Genomic DNA, 22808 nt, shown 5'->3' on the forward strand with positions numbered 1-22808 from the left:
ACATCCCAGCCCAGTCCAGATTAAGTCCATAAGTCTGATATTAGCCCATATGTCTGATACCAATCTATAAAGTCCTCTTCAGACTCATGAAACACACGTAATGACACCGAATGTAGAAGCTCACAGGCCAGTGGGTAGAAAGTCTTTGGATCCAGTGTCATTGGAAACATCTCAGCACTGCCAGGGGTCTCTGCATCAGGGTGGGTCCATGTGTCTTGTCAGCTGCCATGTCTCCCAGGGTAGGAGCAGAGAGTCTCCCACCTCCAAGGAGGAATACCGAGTTCCCAGAATTCTCAGGAGCAGGCCATCCCACACAGAGGCCTCATTGGCTATGGTCTGATTGACAATCTACACTCCACCTCTACACTCTTAATCCTCAGATTGACAAACGATTCTATATCTACCCTGCCTTTCATTCTGGCAGTTCATCTTAGTTCTGAGGAATTCCCCTGGATTTCACAAAATACCCAGTCTTGGTAGTTCTGTTGGGTTTCTGTGCTCTCTTGAGTTCCTGCTCCTCAGATCCCAGACTTCTCAGACGGCTTCATGTTTCTGTCTCCGCTCTCATCTGCTCTCCCGGTCTCTTACTCTACTTTCTGAGATTTTTTCCAATTTTATTTTCTGTTGTTTCTGTTGAACATCCCCCAGCCCCACCCCCATCATTTTATTGGGGACTCTTACAGCTCTTAAGACAATCCATAAATACATCCATTGTATCAAGCACATTTGTACATATGTTGCCATCATAATTTTCAAAACATTTTCTTTGTACTTGAGTCCTTGGTATCAGTTCCTCATTTTCCCCCTCACTCATGAACCCTTGATAATTTATAATTTATAATTACACTGACCGATGTCTCCCTTCACCCACTTTTCTGTTGTCTGTCTCTCTGGAGGGGGTTATATGTAGATCATTGTGATCAGCTCCCCCTTTTCTCCCCCACCTTCACCTTCTCTCCTGATATCACCACTCTCATTATTGGTCCTGAGGGGTTTATCTGTCCTGGATTCCCTGTGTTTCCAGCTCTTACCTGCTGTTGAACATTTTTTTAAATGTTTGTCAAGGATTTCACTGAACACGCTCTATAAAATTTTCTGAAATTTTTCTTTTTGATCCATTGTGCTCTTTTCAGTATTCCTCAGTATTATAACTTGAGAAGATGAGCAATGGGTTATTTGCTCGTGTGTTTGTAATCATCATTTGCCTACTTAGTTTGTAACTCTTCCAGGTTAGCTTTTGTTTTATCTTGATCTCTGGTTTTCGTATTTATTAGAGTTTTCTTTCAGGTTTTAATAGTCTGATGTTTCGTTGCCCATTCCTATGTTTTAAACTTTTATAGTATTTGTGGTTTTGTGAAGGTGCACCAGCAGTTTAGGTTCCCCTTCAACACTTTCTGCACAAGTTGTTCCGTGACATTGGTCAGGTTGCTCACGATGTGCAAACATTCTTATCGTTTCTCTCCTGGAGGGTTCATTTCCACTAATCTGATTTGTCCATGATTTGAACTGGATAGGAGAAAGACGGGTTTCCACTCCCCATAAACAGTTACAGTCTGAGTCACCGTTGCCTTGATAGTAGTGAGTGTGGTTTTTTTGTTTGTTTATGAGTGGATGCTAAGCAAGCTGTCGAACCTGCTGCCATCAGTGGGGCTTGTTTCTATGGGTTTCAGTGCAAGGTGATAAGTGCTTTTGTTAGATCTCTCTGGACCGAGATTTATACCTCGGTCCTTGGCTCCGCTCGAGAAAGAATTCACGCCGAAGCCTGATTCGTGATCGAAGTGAGTTTTATGAAAGTTAGAAGAAGTTTCAGGTTTACACGGCACCCAAGGGGCTCCTCTCGGACATGCGGCCTAGCTGGAAGCGGCTCTGCGTCCCGCAACGCGTGCCAAAGCCCTGCCAAAGCTCTCTGCGCCTGAGTTCTCTTCTCTTCCCGTCTGAGATCTTCTTCCCGTCTAAGTTCTTCACCTCTCTCCCTTCCGGGCTTCTGCCTTTTCAAGGATTCCACAGGGAGGCGTGGTGGAAGACCCCTGGTGGACCCCATTGGCTGAATTGAATTTACCTGGCTAGATGATCCAATTCAAGTTCACGCCCACCCCAGCCTACCGGCGGGAACCTTGAACATGTGAGGTGTGCCACTCCTTTGTTTCCCTAGCTTGACCCTCTGGGCACACGTTAATGGACATCCCCCAGTCCTATGCTGGCTTACCCAACACTTTTTATGTCTTTTCTTAACAAAACCCTTATCTACAGAAAAGTTACATTCCTGGCTCCCAATATCTCTGGAGGCCAAAAGAGACCTGGCAATGCAGAGGTTAAAGCACCAGGCTGCAAGTGGACCGTTTGGACCTCAAACCAGCCAGAGGGAATGTGGCAGAGGTGGCCTTCCTGGTCCCTAAAAAATACACAGCCTTGGAAACGTGGCCAATTCTCAGGAATCCACTCGCTTGCTATCACTTTGGGTTTTTGTTTCCTTTCTGTTTGTTTTGAGGGGCAGGATGAGTGAGTGTCCTACAGATTTGCAAATTTTCCTTAATCTCTTGCATTTTGTGTGGTGCCCCTGCTCTCTGGTGTTTGTGGTCTCCCCCACCTGTCGGTCATTCCCTTATCTGAAGCAGGAATTTCTGGCCCCCTTGGGCGTGCAGGAAGAGAGTTAACTGCTCAGCTCTGCAAATGGTTAAATCTGGAAATGGATTCCTAAGCAGACTTTGAAAGAATCCTTGTAGATTTAACCCAGTCCTTGCCTCAAGTCCATTCCCACTTCTGGCCCAGTTGTCCCAGTTCCTGGAACTATTCAGGCTCCTGCTACGTACATCAGATTGCTGCGCAGTGGCCCTGGCCTGCCTTCTTGCTGATGTGCACAGCAACCACACAGGCCAGAGAGGAAGTGTCCCGCAGGAATGCCCAGGCTGTAATAGTTACATAAGCATGTCTCCGAGCCATGGGTATCTACCAGATGCTTAAGCATCACGTGAGAGGGTAGATGGTGAGGAGGAACTTCCCATCTGGCAGCAGTTGGGAGCTGGGCCACAGTTGGGCACCTGTGGACACAGAAACTGGAGCCAGCAAAGCAGACAGCGGGAAGTTGATCCGAGATCACGTTTAATCTATAGGATTTGGTCGGCAGTGCTGATGGCCCAATGGGTTCTGCGCTGGGCTGCTAACCAAAAGGTGGGCCATTCGAAACTACCAGTAGCTCCAAGGGAGATAGAGGAGACCTTCTAATCCTGTAAGTACAGGTTTAAATTCTCAGAAACGCCCAGGGGCAGTTCTACCCTGTCCTGCAAGTCGCTCTGAAATGACTCAGTGGCCTTGAGAGGAACTTGCAAAGTAACAAGTTCGCATCCATCCACATTCCGTTTCTATGCTGTGTTTTTGTTTTTGTTTTGCTATTAAATTAAACGAAACAATCAGTGCATCGGGCCTGGGGCATGGCTTATCCTTTCCTTGTTCCCTTGTGACCCAGCATTTCCCCTGAAGCAACAGCCTCTGATAGAATGACTTCTGGGTAGCTTTTTAAATGCCTGCTCTTCCCGTAGGTGTCTGGGGAGACAGATACTGGGAAGGACTAAGGCTCTGCCGCTACGCAGGCCTCAAACTTCCCCTCTTAACTGGTCACCACCAGGCTTTCTGCAGAGGGAGGAGGAGGAGGACCTGGGTTGTGTTTCCCAGGCTGCCTTGCAGGTCCCTGTGGCTGCGTGTTTCCTGGATGCCTTGCTGGCTCTAATCCTCACTGCAGCGCTGCAGCGCCATATTGCTCAGCAGATGAGTCAATTGAGGCAGTTTACCCAAGCCTGGCGCTGTCAATAACACGGGACGGTACTACACGGAAGTTTCTGGGAAACTTAGAGGTTACCTTGAACCATTCGACTTTTTCTTTTTCCCCACAGGCTCGGTTTCTTTTTAAGACAGACACAGAGGGGCATGCATTCTTTTTATGCGAGGCAAACAATCAAATAGCAGAGTTGCTGCGATTTTTTTTTTTTTAAGAGGGGGTGAAAAAGAAAGAAAGGAAACTGGGCAGGCAGGAAGGAGACTGAGTGGTGTGAAATACAAGCAGAGCCTGTGTTAGCTTTGCCCAGGCGGCTCAAGGCACGTGAGCTCACCACTGCTCACCAGTGGGACAGGGGTTTGGAAGCACTGACTGGCTGGGCCCTAACATAGGTGAGGGCAGCTGGGGTGCTCAAGGGCAGATAGTGAAATCGCCTACCTGGTGAGAGGCGACTGGCTAATCAGAGAGATGTGTGATCTTCAGTTTGGGGTCATTGGTTCTAAAAATGGAAGCCCCCAGGGGATGGGCTGGCATTAGAGCTGGAGACAAAGCTCTCAAGGCAGGCAGGACAGCAGGACAACTGTTGTCTGGGCTGCAGTTTGCAGCAAACTGGGGAAATCAGCGTGGAAGAAAATCTAACTCAGACCATAACTGTGATTCTGCTGCTTGCTGGTTGTCTCTCTAGAATGATGACAAGAATTGGGACCGGAATTTCCTTATACTCTTAGGTTCAGATTTCAGCCTCGTCTCTGTTGGCGGTTTGGCTCACATCCTGAGAATCGTTATGTTTGGGGACTGTGCAAGGTTTAGAAACCTAGTGACACATAGAACGAGTCCAGTTTCTCTCAGAAATCTGCATGCTCCTTTTAAAGAAAGCTGATCTGTGGGGAGCATCTGATTTTAATTTGACAATACAGTGTACATATTTAAAAGCATAGACTACACTAGAAAGAAAAAGAACTCTTTCTTGTCACACAAGTATGTGCTTACCAGAAAAATTAGGAAATACAAGCAAAAGGAACAGAAAATTATTTCATACGCTATTACCCAAAGATGTTAAATATAGTTGGGAAGGTCATATCCCTCTTTTTTGACTACCATCCCCCACCCCCTCACCCTCCCGGTGGTTATTTGTAATAGTCATGGTTATTTGTTTATTAAAATGGCTTCATATGCTTTTATAAATGATTTATTAACTTGACAAAGCTGAATGTTTGTCACTATAAATACGAAAACTATAGTCTTCAGAGGAGGCATGGCTTTCTGTTTTTAGGACATATTTTAATCAGTTCCCACCCTGGAACTTCCAGGTTGTTTCTAAACTATATCCACGACAAGCGAACCTTGGAAGTGTTTGGTTACTAGCTATTTAGGTACGTTCAGTTACAGAGTGATTCAAATGGAGGTTTGGGTGTAAGAAGAGGAATTACCTGGTCTCCCTTTTGTAGGATTTTCCACGAAACGAATGAAGCTATTTTAATGTTTTATACTCTCTGAGAAACCACTAGCCATTCTGAAGGAGAACGATAAGGCTTCCTTCTCCTGTAAAGGGTTACAGTCTTGAAAACCCACAGGGGTAGTTCTAGCCTGTCCTGCAGGATTACCATGAGTCGGAATCAACCCGGTGGTAATTTGTTTGGAGAAAACTAAACCCTGATTTATCTTATACAGTTGACATGGCTGGCAAAAAGGAGGAAGACCTTTGACAGATGGATTGACATAGGGGCTATAACAATGGGCTCAAACATAAGAACAATTGTGAGGACGGTGCAGGACCAAGTGATGTTTCATTCTGTTGTACAGAAGGTGGCTAGGAGTTGCAACTGACTTGTCAGCACCCAACAACAGCAACAACAATTTTGCATCTAAAAATTGTCTCCCCTAGAACATTGACGAATACAGCATTTTTAGGCCATTTGTAAGGGCTGGAAATATGCATAAAATGGGAAGCTGCCAATTGGGGGCTGGTTATAGGACAGCCTCTGCAAGTTTTATAGGGGAGCCATTATTTTAAAGTATAAATATTAAACATCATTTAGGAGACCAAAAGGTGGCATTGAACTGTTGCGTCCCGGCCTGCGGGAAGCACGAGCAAGGCCCTGCGGGGAAAGACGAACCTGGATGGAGAAAAAGACACGGGGACGTGGAGCAAGACAAAACTCTGATCAAGCTTATTTATTTGGGCAAAGCTGGGGTATATAAAAGGGGAACTGGGAGGTGCATATTTTAATAAGGTGTGCGACACAACATCCAATCCAACATGTACATTAAAGAAGCTCCAATGAGCGCCTGGCATTATTAACCAATGGGTGAAAAGGTCAACTTTACAACTGCCCGCTCTACAGAGCACGTAGCTAGGAACGCGGAGGCAGGAATTTAGGCAGGGCCAGTCCCCACAGATTTTGCAAATGAAAGACAACACTTAACTAGGAAGCAGCCAAGTTCCGCTCCGTGGCTGAGGCTAAGGCCTTAATGGCCACCGGCTCCCAACATTGAACACAGCTCCACCCAGAGCCTAAGCATGCGAAAGGCCAATGTGAGCACTCCCCAAGCCCTTCTCTGCCTACCTACACAAAGTAGGCCAGCGAACCCTGAAGCTTCAAGGATCCTTTCATAGGGGATGCTTTTTTGGCTAATCAGAGTTGGACTGTGGAGTTATGCGTGGTGCATGTGAAAACAGTTGAAAAGGAAGGGTGGTTTAAAGGTTAAGGCACTGAAAGCAATCTTCTAAAACTAGATCAGAAAAAAATGTAGACTCCGTCAGCTCTGTCATTATTAGTGTAGTCGTCATTTTTGGCCTGCAAATAAGTGCTGGCTCAACATTGTCATAAATTCTCCTTCACTCTTCACCGTACAGTCATGAGATTGATGTGAAGAGCACTCGTACTCAAGCTGAGTGAGAAGAGTCAAACAGGCTAGTTGGCTTATTCTTGACTTATAGAAAGTTGTAATAACTATAAAGCCCTCTGTCTAAATAAGAAACTCTCCCAAAAAGGCAGTCTGTTTCATGATAACCTTATATCTACTCTTGATTTGTGATGCTCTTTAACTTTGTTTTATGTTACTAAGCCTGAAAATTGGTTTAGTGGTTACATGTTGGGGTGCAATGCACATGGTCACCAGTTCAAAACCACCAGCAGCTCCATGGGCCAAAGACTGGGCTTTCTACTCCTGTAAACAGTTAGAGTCTCAGAAACCCAAAAGTGGTCTATGGGAGTTAGTGTTGACTCAGGGGCAGTGAGTTTTGGTTTAAAGCCTGACAATGTTACCTGCTCATCAAATTTGAGCATTACATTAAGTTGGTTATTTAAGCTTAAGAGTAAACCATACAGAAAAATCTCAAACCAGTCGCTTGGGAGTCAGTTACAGCTCAGGAGGACTCCTGTGTGTCTGGGTGTCTCAGAACATTCCTCAGGACTCTGGACTGCGGATTTTCCAGGGTCAGATTTCCAGGCCCTGCCCTAGAGGGGCTTCCAAGGGGCTCACGGGTGGACTTAAACCTATTGCCTTTCAGTTAGCAGTGGTTGCTGCGCTGTTTGCACCATGCAGGAGTTCCCAACTCTATCTTCTTTCTCTCTCTCTCTCTCTCTCTCTCTCTCTCTCTCTCTCTCTCTCTCTCTCTCTCTCTCACACACACACACACACACCACACATACACCCCATGCTGCCTTTGATTTTGTTTTTAGAGATTTGCCGTATGAAGCAGGTTCAGTTCACTATGTGCTCATGCTGAACTGTGCAAGCACTGCTCTCACTCGTTATCAGTCTTCAGAAGCATCTGGCACTTCGATAGTTTCTTCATTGACATTTCACTTGTTGGTTCAATCTTGGGCCAATCATGCTTTTAAACATCTTCAAATCCACTTCTTAATTTCATGGCACTTATTTTGAAATTTCATAGACTCTTCAAAGAAAGAACAAATCACATCCAATAGCATAACTTGTTATGCTTTCATATATTGCACTCGTGGCATAGTGGATTATGAGTTGGGCTGCTAACCGCAGGGTCGGCAGTTCGAAACCATCCCCAGGAGAAAGATGAGACTTGCGTAGTGTTAACACCCAGAAACCCAGAAGGGCAATTCTGCTCTGTTCTATAGGGTCACTATAAATCAAAATCAAATTGGAAACAACTTGATGGCATTTAATTTGGTTTTAGCTTTCAGGTATGTATAAATTCCTTAAGTGTTGGAATAAGCAAATGGAATGGATTTATTGCATTATAGGACAGCAAGGCACTGGTTTGGAGTGTAAGTTAATGGCAGAGCATCATGAAAACGCTTCATTTTCAAATGCTGAATTTCAGTTGTTCCATAGATGGTGATAGTGTGCGTTTTACGCAATTGTGATTCTGGGAAACATGTATTGCGTATGCAATTCATATGGTAGGCTTTGGTTAGCACAACACTGTGTTAGTTCCAGAACACCCATTAGCATGCTAAGAGATTCTATTTCTGTAAGGATAAACATTTTCATAAATGATTTAGTGGTTTCATTTAATATTTTTCTTTATTACCAGCATGATTATGTTGACTTACTTTTTGTTTTTTAAAGATCTGGCATTTAGAATGAAGCATAAATAGTTTTTAACTATGTCAGGACATTATTCTGATGGTGTTTATAACAGTAGAGCCTAAAGCATCTATTTTAAGAATTGGAGCCAAATATCAATTGCATTTGGTAGGTGTATGTTTTACTTAGTGAAGGCCAGAGAGAAGATTCTGCTGAGGTTGGGATCTATGAAGGACACATGATGTTCTGCCTTTTATCTCACAGGATCCCATACTTCTCCGTCTTTGTTTGAAGATGTTTTAGACTATCCTTCTGATATGGTCCAATCCAAGAAGCCATTGCTTATTTTGCAGTGGGAGGGAGACCTGAAAAGCACCAAGAATCTCAATCTTGCTTTAGTGCCTACTTTTGTACTTTTGTGGGATTTTTAACGAATCACAATTGCTCTAGACTTCCGGGGTTTTTTTTGTTTGTTTGTTTTTTTAAGGAGTTCTGTTGGTGCTGTTGGGTAAAGGTTTGAACTATCCACCCAACTGCCTGGTTGGTGGTTCTAACCCATTAGCCACTTCTTGGGAAGGAGATGAGGCTACCTGCTCTTTTAAAGACGTACAGCCTTAGAACTATCTCTTCTTTCTCTCAGATCATGTGGCACTTTAAAAGTTTATATATAAGAAGTCTTCTATTATTACTTTTCCAGTTCTAAGAAATATGCGTAATAACGTGCACATTTCTCTCCGTAAGGAGTCAGTACTGGATTCAAGGTGGCTTTGGGGGGTCAGAGTGGTACTAGTGTGAGTTGTCTCTGAGCACATCCCTTCCTAGAATGCAGTCTTTGGGGTCTAGATGGGAAAGCCTCTCTCCTTTCAAAATGCCATGGTGCATTTCAAATTGAGATATTATACTTCTCTTGATTTTCTCCCCTCTCCTGTTACATCTGACTCTGGGGTCTCTTGAGTAAGGCTCTACCTTTTACTAGTAACCGTTGAAGTTTCAAGTAGCTTTCCCCGTAGTTCACTTTTATGGAAATGAACTTTCCCCTCTTGTATATAACTTCAATATCAACAACAGGGAAGCAGCGTGTATGCTTGTATTTTCAGGCTCCAAAGCTCGCTTGAGAATTAAAGATCTGTTTTCTCATAAAATGTGGTGGGCTGGCTTGACTCGTGTTGGAATGGTGTGAGCTCAAGAAAGGCGTCACTTGGTCACTTGGAAGTAAATCGTTGTGACGTGGGACTGTGGGCCACGGTAGGTGTTGGAAAGGAAGTGGAGGGCATCCCCAAGGGGAGCAGAAGAATACACACCAGCAAAGGAGACGTACTTCCCAAAGGCACTGAAAAGCTTTCGTTTCTTTCGCCTGGTTGGATGTGCATGGCAGCAGCAGTAGCAGCATCCTGTTTGGAGGTGGTAGGTCCGGGAGTGGTTATCCCCATCCTCCAGAGGAAACCCGAGGATTGGATTCAAAGATTTGTTTTGCAACAACAGCAGCTTTACAGATTCCCTTTCTGCTACATGATACACGCAAGACTTCAATGTGCCACAGTGTCAGTGCTATTGGGATTCGTCAGAGGAGGACTCGAAAGATTAAGGGGAGAAATTTTTTGACATACTGACAAGTAGGTAGAGCAGTGTTTCCCAAAGTGGGTGATGCCCCCAGGGGGTGCTGGAACCATCCAGGGAGATGGCAAAAGCAGATGCCTATACTTTAACCTAGATCATGGGCGGTACACATTTTTTTAGGGGTAGTGGGTTGCTGACTACGTTTTTTCTTTTCACTGGAAAACACAAAACAAAACATAAAACTATGAGATAGAGGATTCTGAGTTGTGGAGAAGTGTGGAATCATCTTGGGGAGTAATTTCATTCTGGTTAATTAGTGGAAGCCATTCATTTGTCTTCGTTGTCTAATTAGAATTTCTCTGGCTGCCAGACCAGAAACTGCCTGATGGCCTTGCTTTTGCAAGTTTAATGCTCCTTCACTTGGAAATACTGGGATATTTGCGATACAACTGTAAAAAAAAAAATATTGCATATACACAGGAGCTTCAAAAATTAATGGGCAAAAAGAATTAAAACGATTAAAAGTTTCTATTAATTTCAAAAAGCACTCTAATACACATTACACACATACACGCAACTCTTAAGGTGTTCTCTACATACATTCCAGATGAAATTTCCTAATGAAAAATGTCTACTTCATATTTTGCTTAACAGAAGAAAACACTACTTTTTATTGAAATGAGAAAATATTGGGGATAAAAGCCCATCCCCCAGTTTTGGAGCTAAAGACAAAGGCAGCAGTGGTAGCAGGTAATGTGTACTAAGCACCTGCTGTGGACCAGTGAGTGATCCAGGTCTCTGCTCCCCAGTATGTATGAGTCCCTAGGGTGGCGCAGTTGGTTAAACACTCAACTGCTCTCTCAGCAGCCGAGGGATTTCCATTTGGTGGCCTTGTATGGCCAGTGGTGGCTGCCATACTGGAGAGCACAGCTCCAGAGTGCTTGGTCAAAAAACAGTACACTGCCATCGAGTGGGTTCCAGCTCATAGTGCCCTTATAAGACAGGGTAGAAGTGTCCTGGTAGGTGTCCCAGACTGTACCAGTGAATGGGAGGAGAGAGCCTGTCATGCTCCTGCAGAAGGACTGCTTGGTTTAAGACCACCCACCTTGCGGCTAGCAGCCCAGCGTGTAACCACGAACCACCAGGGCTTGTAGACCATAGAAAGCAAGGTAGGCAAGATCTCTACTCTCTCGTACTGATAGTGCCCTATGAGACAGCAGGCCGTAATAGAAGTAAACTTTATTGAACAGCTAATCTCAGAGTGTGGTGAAGGCTGTGTAGGAAATGCATGGGGGAATGAGATAGGAAATGTCTGGGTACAGTGTTGGCACCGAGAGTGTTGGTAGGGAGTGCTAGTGCGTATGTGTGTGTGTGTCCCTGGTGATGTGTCCTGACTCCCTGTCTCTTACAGTGTCTGCAGATGGCCTGTATGATTTCAGACTCCTTGCCTCAGCCCAGTCTTGCCAGCACATCGCCACCTAGAGTCCACACAGAGGCTGCCCATCTGGGCTAATTTGAGGGTCTAGTGTTCCCTCTACCCTGGAGGGTGAGAGAAGACCTCTCTGTGGACATGACAAGGAATTGAGGGCTCAAGGCAGAGAAAGAACTGGCCTTTTCATTTGAAAAGCCCCCCAGGCAGCGGGAATCCAGGCTGCTCCTGGTATCAGAAATCTTTTGTCATTTGGAATGACGTCAAGCCAAGCTGGCATTTCCTTTAGTTTATTTGGGAAAAACTGTTGGCCTTCCTCAGGCCCCAAAGTAACCTACCAGCTCATCCCAAATAAACTTTTTAGAAAAAGAGTGTACAGTGACGGTCTCCGGGAAGGAGCTTGATGCTATCTCGCTGCTCAGGGCATCTCACTGAAGGGGGTGCATCTCACTGAAGGGGGTGGGGTGGGCTAGGCTGGTGGTGGTGGAGGGGGCGGAGCAGAAGGGGAGCTAAATGTTTGTGTTGCCTTTCACCATTTTCCCATAAAAGTATAGCTTCTCTTCGGATTCTTTGGTTAGCAAAACCAATCCAAGGTAGGTCTTTCCTAAGACAACTTTTAAACAGCAGGAGATGCCTGTAATGGCCAATGCACAGGCCCCTGAAGAACAGGAGGCTGGGGTGATGTGACATGACAGGCCAGGCACTGAAGTGCTAGCCCCAAGGTCAACAGATCTCAACCACCAGCCATTCTGCTGAGAAAAAGGGAGGCACTTTGCTTCCAGGAAGGTGTGAAGTCCCGGGAATCACTGTGGACCAGGTTCCACTCAAGGGCAGTGAGTTTTGAGAGGGTGTGATAAAGCCCAGTGGTGCTGTGAGTTAGGCATGCGACCAAGGGCGGCTGTCTGCTCCCATGAAGGTTCACAGCCTCAGAAACCCCGTGTAGTGTCCCTGTGACTGAGAATCAACTCAATGGCAGTGAGTTTGGGTTTGGTGTGGGTGAGTTTTCACAATCCATGGTACTTTATGTGTTTTAATTGTTTTGTTGGGAGCTCTTACAGCTCTTGTAACAATCCATACATCAATCGTATCAGTCATATTTGTGCATATGCTGCCACCATGAGTTTCAAAGAACTTTCTTTCTACATAAGCCCTTGGTATCCGCTCCTCGTTTGTCCCTCCCTCCCCCTGCATGTGTGTTTTAAGAGTGCAGCGAGGGAAGTAGGAAGTGGGCTGGAGAGAGAGGGGACAGAGAGGCCAAGTCTAATCCTGCTGCCCCTGCCATCTAGTCGATTGACTCGTCATGACCCTAAAGGACATAAGTGGCTCTTGGGGTGTCCAAGGCTGTACTCTCCAGAGAAGCAGACTGCCACATCATTCTCCAGTTGGGGTTGAATCACCCAACTTTGGCTTAGCAGCATCATCACCCTTTCAAGCACTATTCTGCCGCCAACCCTGTTCATCTCCCTGCAGATGGGTTTCACAGCAGACGCCATGGGGGCTAAGGCAGAGGCGGGATCTAAGGCGGGCAGTTGGGTCTTGCTCTCTGTGGCCTTAATTACTGCGGACAATTTAGGTATTAGCTACCAAATAGCTGCGAAAAGATGCATTTCAATTTGAGAGAAGCGTGTGTTTCTTTCCTAAAATATGGGAAGATTCGATGGTAGATGGCTTCAGAACGGACCACCACTGCTTGAGGGCCCTCTGTTGTGGGGCTTAAGGGTTGGATTGCTTACGAAAAGGTTGGTGCTTTGAACCCTACCAGCCATTCTGCAGGAGAAAGAGACGGACTCTGCTCTGTCAAGACTGGCCACCTGAGAGACCCGAGTGGGCAGGTCTACTCTCTCCTGTAGCGTTACCATGAGTCAAAATCAACTGGAGGGCAGTGGGCTTGGGTTTGGGGTTTCCATTGTCTCCCCCACTGCCCACCTACTTCATAAAATATTATCCTTGTTTGCGCTGTGGCTCAGGCGCTGGACTGCTAACTCCCAGGTCAGGTGTTCAAACTCACCATTTGTCTGAAGGAAAAATCTGAGGCTACCTGCTCTGTTAAAAGATTGACAGTCTGGGTGCTACACAAGCGGCTATGTAGCAGGGAAGCAACGAAGCCCACGTAGACGAAGCACATCAGGGTGTGTGATCATGAGGTGTCAACCAGATTAGGTATCAGGCATCAGAAGACCCCAAACAAATATATTGATATAAATAATGGGGGTCAGAGTGTAGACCCAAACCCCATCTGTAGATAATTGGATGTTCCCTCACAGAAGGGTCACAAGGAAAGAACAAGACAGCCAGGGTGCAGCACAGCACACAGGGAACACAGAACATTCCTCTAGTTCTTTAATACTTCCTCCTCCCCACTATCATGACCCCAGTTCCACCTTACAAATCCAGCTAGACTGCAGCATGTACACCGGTACCGATAAGAGCTCTCGGAATCTAGGACAGATAAACCCCTCAGGAACAGCAGTGGGAGTTGCAATATCATGAAGGTAGGGAGAAATGGGGAACCAACTACAATGACATATGTCACCTCTCCCCGCCCCCCGTCCCCCGTCCCCCGGGAGATGAACAACTGTGACACAGACGAAAGGAGACAGCGGGTAGTGTAAGATATGAAAATAATAATTTCTAATTTATCAGAGGTCCATAAGGGTGGGAGGTGGGGGGGAAGAGGAGCTGATACCAAGGGCTTAAACAGAAAGAAAATATTTTGAAATTGATGATGCCAACTTATGTATCAATGTGATTGATACAATTGATGTGTGGATTGTTGTCGGAGCCGGAAGAGCCCTCAATAAAATGATTCATAAATTAAAAAAAAAGATTTACAGTCTGAGAAGCCCTGTACAGTAGTGGCCCTGTGAGTCAGCATCATCTTGATGGCAGTGGGTTTGGTCTGTTATCAAGCTGCTACTCCCATTAGCGGGAAGTGCAGTGGTGTCTGGGATGTGGCCTGGCCTCTGTGGTTCGGAGGCCGTTTCCTTTCTGGCAGGCGGTGCAGACTGAGCAACTGGACTTCCTGGTTGGACAGGGGAAGGAGGAAGAACCTGATGAGAAAAGCCGTTCTGTGTTCATTTCCCCTGGGCTCGGATATCCTACTGAGCATTGTTTTTACAGTTCACCTAGTCACTTAGAGGCACGGGGATTCCCTTGACTGTTGTCTAATGGAGTGTTTGAGGAGAGGCCTTGGGCAGGGTGCCGGGAGATCCCTACCTGTCGGCCCTTCTGCCAGGATTCCCATCTGGGCCAGGTCTTCTGCCTGTTCTGCAGTCACTACTAGTGGCAATGGAAGTTTCTCTGCAATGGTTTCAAATGGTCGGAGACTCATTGAGGTTATAGACTTCTCTCCGGAGAATACTCCTAGACCATTTGGATTGTTTTCAAAGGTAATTTCAGTAGGTTTGTTTTTCATTCAACCATTTCCATGTTGCCTAGTTTTAAGGGATCCTTTCTGAAAAACTAGAGGAGATATTGATTGGATTTCTTCTGAGCCCTGGGGATGTGAGCTACACATGCTCGTAGGTTCTTAGGTTGAGAGTCTAGGCTGACACTCAACTGCAACAGAGTGAGTGAGGAAGGCAGGTCCGCTCTGTGGAGTTTAGAAAAGGAGCCACCGACTCTTTGTTTGCGCGGTTGGGACTATCTTTGGAACTAACTTACCCGCCTCATTCCAGAGTCCAATTTTTGAGCTGCAGTAGAGATGAGTTTGGACTTGGAAACCAGAAGTCCCGGTCTCACGTCTTGTTTGTGCCAGCTGCTAGCTGAAAGCCTCTGGACCTTTGGGGTCATTCCTTCTCAATGTGTTCCATATGGTGGTAATTCGAGTTACTGGAGGGTTTCCTGGAGATTTTAACATGCTAATGATGCCAAAGATGACAGTTTCTAGACTTACACAGACATAGAATATAATTTTTAAGGGCATGCAGCCTTCTGTTGCATTACTATTCCACAACACTCTTAGGGTAACACTGGCACCAGTTTTGCCCAGCTCTCGAAACCTACACATCGGGCGAATTAGACGCAGCAGTCATCCTTGGACACAAAGATAGCCTGCTGGTAGGCAGGGCGTCTCAGCCAGCATTGGCAGTGAGAAATGGCTGTTGAATAGCTTAGGAGATTTGAGGGGGTGAGGGAAAGGGAGGGGATAAGAACTAATAATAGACCCTTTTGAAAAGCACAATGAGAGATTTCAAAACATTCATGGAGAAATGGGGTTAAAAGATAATGGAATTTTTCCACGAACTTTTGGTGAGATATTCCACTATTTTTTAGTGAGATTGTTAACATCAGTTTCACATGAAGTTTCTGAGTAAAGTTTTGATTATCCCAGTTTCAGAGATAAATAAACTTAAGTACCTATTTGGATTATGCATGGAAGATACTCGAGCCAAAGACATGCATGCTTTCATGAGCTGTGATGTGCTGTCAGAGAGTTAGGCCAATTATTTTTAACCTGTTTTTTGTTTGTTTGTTTTTTATTTTAAATAGTAAACTTAATACATCCATCTGAAGGAAAAATAAACCTGAAAACCTCTTGCCATTGAGTTGATTCCAACTCATAGTGACCCTAAATGACAGTAGAACTGACCCACAGGGTTTCTAACACTGTGCCCTGTGTAGAAGTAGACAGCCTCATCTTTCTCCTGTGGAGCAATATGTAGCCTCTACCTTTCAGTTAGCAGGGGAGCGCTAACCACTATGCCACCAGGGCGCCTTGAAAGAAAACTAGGTGGGAGAAAAGTGAAAAATAAACATCCCTCGGCCTAGCAACTATAACTTGCGTTAATATTTGATACATATTTCATTCCAGTAATTGTATACATGGAGATATTCATTAACCATAGTTGTAATTATAATGTACATGCTATGTATATAGACTATATGCATGTATTCATACATGAATTTAGAAATTTTTGAATTCTGATGTTCACTCTCCGCTACAGATGTTCATTTCAGGTACTGCCACCTAGCTGGTTAGTGGTTTTAATAGCTCAACCCAGTGAACTGGGACTCGGCTCAACTATAACTCATCCAAAGAAGCTCCTTGCTTCTTGCAAGCTCCTTGCTCTGTCCTGGTGTATATAAATGGGGGGTCTGATCGGCTCTCTGATTTTCAAACTGCAGGCTTCCTTGGGGAGAAAGACTGAGAGCAGGCAGGACGCCGGCCCTTCACTCCAGCTGTGCTTCAACCCCAGCAGCTGCTTTTCCCACCCCTCGTGTAGCTGGAAGCCCAAGCACAATAGAAAAAGGGGGAAGTTGCTGGGTTTCGTTTTTTAACAACAACCCCAAATGGACCCAGATGACGTTCAAGCCCATCATCCCTCTGATTCTCTTCGATGCCATCAATTATGTGTTGTGCACATCAGATAGAATGGTACATTAGGCAGACTTGCCATTGTCCTCACGCATGACCAGATTTTCTATTTACACGGGCGCTGGGTGGGGGGGATGATTTAGAAATTCCATTATCATGACACTGTCTCTTGCCTCCACAGAAAGAAGACTCTGATTCAACAATGAGGTGACTTAATGCTCTGGACAGCTAGATGAAGTGTTTAAAAACTGCCCTGACCATCTTGCCAAACAAATCTCTGCTCCCGAGGCCGGCCAGGATGAATGAGCCAAGGAGGGACAGCATCCTGCCCTGTAGGAACAGTGACTGCTGACCTGCCGAGAGCCAGCTGGAGACCGCACGGTGTCTGCCAGTACAATGAAGGAGGTGGTTTATTGGTCACCCAAGAAGGTGGCTGACTGGCTGTTGGAGAATGCGATGCCAGAATACTGTGAGCCTCTTGAACATTTCACAGGCCGGGACTTGATCAACCTAACCCAAGAGGATTTCAAAAAGCCCCCCTTGTGCCGAGTCTCCTCTGACAACGGGCAGCGGCTCTTGGACATGGTAGAGACCCTGAAAATGGAGCACCACATGGAAGCACACAAGAACGGCCATGCCAACGGGCACCTCAGCATCGACACCGACGTCCCCACCCCTAGCAGCAGCTTCAACATCAAGGTCAAACCCAACGGGATGCCAAACGGGTTTAGAAAGGAAATGATCAGGATCCCCATGCCAGAGCCAGAGCGCTCCCAGTACCCCATGGAATGGGGCAAGACTTTGCTGGCCTTTGTGTATGCACTTTTCTGTTTTGTTCTCACCACAGTGATGATCTCGGTCGTCCATGAACGAGTACCTCCCAAGGAGGTGCAGCCTCCACTCCCGGACACATTTTTTGACCATTTTAACCGGGTGCAGTGGGCCTTTTCTATTTGTGAAATTAATGGCATGATCCTTGTAGGACTCTGGTTAATTCAGTGGCTGCTCTTAAAATACAAGTAAGTAAAGCACAAGACGCACAGATTCAATTGAATGTGGGGTGGGGTTTTCATATGTTTTCATTTTTATTTGGAAGTGAAATTTGCCAAGCAGTGGGACTCAAAGCATAGTATTACTTAAAAAAATTTTTTTAAACATGTATCCTGTTGAACTTACTAAAGCTAACTTTAAGAGAGTGCTATGTTGTGTGTTAGGAAGCTCAGGGCCATACATAGTGGGCTACCCATTGAGCTTCTAGTCACAAGGTCAGTAGTTCAAACCTACCACTTTCCATGGGAGGAATAGGAGGCTTTCTGCGGAAACCCACCAGGGCGGTTGTGCTCTGTCCTGCAGGGTCCTCTGAGTTGGGATCGAATCCATGGCAGCGAGTTTTTTTGCGTTTCAATGTTGCTGGTTAATTCTGTTGGTGGGCGTCCTGCAGAATGATAGATAGGCTCTTCAAAGAGGATGCACTTCTTTTGTCAGCAGGAGTGAAAGTCTCTGGGCACCTTCAAAGAGTACAGACTCTTGGACCATAGACAGACACCCAGGCTGGCTTTCATTATTTACCCATCAGAGAAGAGTCATTCTTGTCCTGAAGCACTCTAAAGGGCTGTGTAGCTTTCCCCCACTCACAGTCAGGCACTGGAACCTTAGCAAAACCTGTCTAAAGATACTTCACACTTAGGTTTCAGAATAGCTATTCCAGAGTACGTTGGGTTATTGGAAACATAATCTCCTCGAGATATGGCTCCCTTCAGGCAGCTGGACTGTGGACTAACCTGCAGATTTCCACCTATAGCACTGAACGTATCAGGTGACTATTCTACCCATGTTCTCAAGGTTTTGAATAGGCACCTCGTTTTAGTTTCACGTTGACCCAACTGGCTTGATATATACTCAAGGAGCTCTGGTGGCCTAGTGGGTTATTCGTGATGCCGCTAACCACATGGTTGGTGGTTCAAACCCACCAACCAACCCATGGGAGAAAGGAGGAGTTCTACCTTGTCCTATAAAGTCACTGTGGGTCAGAATCGACTCGATGGCAGCGAGTTTGGTTGAGTTTGACATCCAACAAAGACTCTTTCCCGTGGGCTGATTGCCTGCAGCAAGCTACTAACCTGTATGATCCTGATCATTGGGTGCCTGGTTTTCCCATCAGCAGAACATTTTTATCTCATACATGTACAGGGGTTACAAATTCATGTGTTCAGGAAATAAGTGTCTCTCGAGTGGGACTATTGCATGACCCACCTTGTGAATGTTAAAGGAATCATCTTAAATCATGAAAACAAAATGCTTACTGAGAACTCAGACTGAACATTTTGACAGATAGGATTGTTTTCCCCGGCATGTGTCATAAGGCCTTAGTGGTTTGGGTTTGGTTTTGTGGTTTTTTCCTATCATAAGTCTGCAAATGGAAATTAAAGCGGTTCCTGGGTATTTGCCAAGGAAGGAGGATTGTAATTTGTGAAAAAGAAGTTGTTTAAGTGGGCAGTGTTCAGGGACTCATTTTTTGTTAGCATTCATGATAAATTGGAAATAGGAACGATGGTCTGGGCTGTACTTGTTTTGGTGGAAGACTGTTTTTGTTTGTAGCTAAATAAGATGAAATAAACTTTAGAAACGTGGAATGCTCAGCATTTACTCCACGCATCTTTCGGCTGCCAAACTGCAGCCCAGTATCAGTTTTAATTGGTTCCATATAATCTTTCATTCCTTAAAGCCCACCGGAAAAAAAGAAATGCCAATAATTTTCCCACAAGTCAACTGAAATTGTGCTTCCTAGAATTTTGTCCTGATGTTTCTTTGTTGTTTTGTTTATGTGAGTTTGTCATCTGGTTTTTCTCAGCAGTATTTGACGTGCAAGCCCATTTTCTCCTCCTCTGGAATATAATTTTTAAGTAAGCCATACTGTCTATGAGCCCCAATCTCTGAGCGAAGAGCGACTTGGTGGGCAGTTTTATTCCTGCTCTGAGGATGTGCCCTGGTCACAGGGCTACTGTCTGTGCAGGGTGCTGCTTTGTGTATTTCTCCTACTAGGGAATTTTGCTCAAGTCTGTTTTCCTTTAAGCCTTCGAATTTCATGTTTCAGTGGGGGTCATTACCAGTGCTGCATTAGTTAAATGCTTAAACAGTTGGCCAGCAGTAAACCAGATGGTTGGTGGCCTTGGATAAAATTGACCCTGTCGGCCTGGGTTCTGCCCTACCATGCTGGGTGATGAGGGCCGATCTCACCAGCATCCCGGGAGTCTTGGTTTTCTCTTGCGTGAAAGAAGGACCCCAGAGTTTAGGTGTTTTCTCTTATCCTGTGAAGTGAGGTCTCATCTGAGTCTGACATAATTGAATGCACCCATGGTGCTCGGACATTACTAGTTTTAGAGTGGGTTTTTTGTGTTTTTCTCCAGAATATATCTAACTCGAGATTAATGTAAGTTCCGTCTGAGCATTCCACCGCAGGGGACAGGGGCATGGGATAACCCTGAGCGTCCTCCATGTCCTTGGTGGCCCTGGGGCACATTTTCTGATTTCCCATCGCCCTTCCTGTTCCCTCTCTCCACGCCTGTGGCAGAGCACACATGGAAGACTCAGGGAGAAAGTAGAGAGCACACAGGCAAGCAGTGGCTATTTATGAAGTCACTTGCGCTGCCGCTCTGAGCACAGGGACGCTGTGTCGTGTCAGAGAGACCCCTTGTTTCTGGTGAGGTGGCTTTTGTACCATAGCAGTTTTTATTTATCCGCCGTTGTGGAGAAATAGATCCTCACAGGTATGGGAAACTCTCTCCATTGGCGCTTTAGCGTCTCTCACTTTTTTCGTGTTCACTGCTTCTGAGACTTGACCCCTCCCCTCCAGGTTGTTGACCGCCCAGCAGCACAGGTCACACAATATGAAGCCTTTGGGGACAGTATTTCCCAAAGGGGCAGCTTGGGTTCCTTTCCACAGCCCCAGACTCTACCAAGGGAGGCTGTGGGCGGGGATCAGTCCAAACTTTTTTCTCTGTATCTTCTACCTTTTTAAGATGAAGCACAGACTGAAAATATAGAGGGTGAATTCTTCAAGAAATGAGATCATTGGAATTTGGCTAAAAAACCCCTAACAAGAAAACCTTTAGCCAAACATTTGAGATTCTAGAAAACCTTGTTGGTGAATTTGTGGCATTGTAACGTTTGGGTATCCCCTTATGTTGTAACATACGACTGTCCGAACTGTTAAGCGTAAGCTGTAGGGTTTTTGGGGGTTTTTTGTGCTTTATTTTGACCTACTTCCATTCTTGACCTCGACGCCTCACGTCGGCATGTATACACGACAATATGTACATCTATGCACACGGGCCGTCCATAACATCGAGAAGTGGAATGCAGCCGGAATGCTTGTCCTTGAGAACTTTTTTGGTTTTTAACATTGTAAATAATGTTGTCTCCCCATTTAGAATTGGACTTCCAAGCCACTGACTAGGAAACATTCCTGGGAAAGCTCTGCATTTGTGTCAGACTTCACTGCAAAACCAGGTATCCCTCGTCTTAAGAAAGCATGATAAAGCGTACATGAAACTCACAAAGTTGAGAAAAGCCTGAAGACATAAGGAATTTTCCTGCGTGGCCAACACGGGGCACCTGTGTGTTACCATATGACCTGATCTGGTGACCGTAGGCCCTGAGATTCAACTTATATAAATCCAGGGTAGGATAACCCCTCAGGGTTTGGTTTTGGTGTTTGACCGCCACCCCCCCCACCCCACCCCCACACACACACACACAAATAGTCACGAAGTTCCATGGATTCTGACAGTTCTCATTTCAGGTCCCTCTCCTTGTCCATTTCTCCTCCTTAGCACAGCACAGCGAGGGTGCCCCAGGAGGCCCAGCTCCTCACCAGGTAGCTCCAGCCCTCCATCATCTGACCCCACTCCGTCCTACGGCACTTCTAGCCACTCCACCCCACAGTTTACTTCCAACACATTGAGATTAGATTGAATTCCAGTCTTTTAGATGTTAAGTTCCTCCAGTGAAAAGGCTAGAGTCCTATTAGTTATCTATTCCTAGATCCTAGGACCTGATGCAGTGACATGGAAAGTGCTATTGGGAAACCCACTCATTCATTAATTCAAGCCCCAAGTCCTATGTGCTAGGCACTGTTGTAAACCCTGGGGATGCCGCAGTGAGCAGAAGAGCCTTCTGCGCTCTGGCCAGGTAAGGCAGCAGCGGTGGTAGTGAAATGGATCTACAAAATCTACTATGACCAGGGAAGTGGAGTGTGGGGGAGCAGGCCAGGGCAGGTGCTTAGGGGAGAGCAGTCCAGACCAGTGTAGAATCGGTCCCTAAGATTTGTTGTGGAACAGCCAGGAGCCCCTTCGCTTAAGTGACCTGCAGAGGAGTGATGACACACAAAGTCAAAGAAGTATGGACAGTGAATCTGGTTGCTTCTTGTGGACCATGGATGAAGATTTTGGATTTTCTTGCAAGCATGATTGCAAGGCATTTTTGGGTCAAAGATGCGGCCTGACTTGTATTTTCAAAGAATCACGTTGGCTGTTTGTAGAGAATAGGGATGCAAAAGTGGAAGCATTTTAAATCTCTCTGTGAACCCTGGGTTTCTATGTGGAATTGAATAGGAGATGGAATTCACTAATTTGGGTCATTCCAACTACTTGAATATATTTTATTTCAGAGCAAAGCTAAGTCACACGTATGAGTATATTCTGACAAGTAGTGGTTTTTCATTATGTCTTCTTTGGGGTCAGATAATCGACTAAAAAGGGTATTACCGGCAATTGGGGTTGGGAATGGGGAGAAGGGGTTGTCTTAGGGGCTGTGTAATTACCGTATATCCTCGTGTATAAGCCGAGTTTTTCAGTACATTTTGTATGCAGTTTTTTTTCCCTTTTAAAAATAATTTTATTGGGGCTCTTACAGCTCTTTTTTTGTATGCAATTTTTGTGGTAAAAGTAGGTGCCTCGGCTTATACTCAAGTATTTACAGTACGTAAACCAGGGTCTGATGGTTCATTGGTGGTGAACCATGGGATGGTTGGAGCAGAGAGGGAGAGTGGCAGGCAATCCCTTCAAAGACTAGAGGGCAGCATTCCAGCACAACCAGTCACGTGGAGTTACAGAGAGACCCAGGACATGGCCCTGGCTATGGAATGGGTGCCTGGACTGTGGATTCCATGGCAAAAGAGAGGGAAGTCGGGAAGAGAAAATGGCGTCGGCAGATCCCGCTTCAGA

General features: G+C 45.6%; 1 protein-coding gene across 3 annotated transcripts in view; it reads left to right on the top strand.

The window, feature by feature from the left end:
- Positions 1–22808, top strand: part of SGMS1 (sphingomyelin synthase 1) — a 164119-nt gene that overhangs the window by 102153 nt on the left and 39158 nt on the right. For all 3 annotated transcript variants that reach the window (XM_045291590.1, XM_045291591.1, XM_004701088.3), the window contains one exon: positions 16766–17603. In XM_045291590.1, coding sequence (XP_045147525.1) covers positions 16981–17603 — 623 coding nt within the window. In that variant the 5' untranslated portion in view covers positions 16766–16980. The remainder of the gene's footprint in view (positions 1–16765; positions 17604–22808) is intronic.

This window comes from Echinops telfairi, unplaced genomic scaffold, assembly GCF_000313985.2.
Source record: "Echinops telfairi isolate 266 unplaced genomic scaffold, ASM31398v2 ScPeMD7_70;HRSCAF=299, whole genome shotgun sequence".
Taxonomy (NCBI): domain Eukaryota; kingdom Metazoa; phylum Chordata; class Mammalia; order Afrosoricida; family Tenrecidae; genus Echinops; species Echinops telfairi.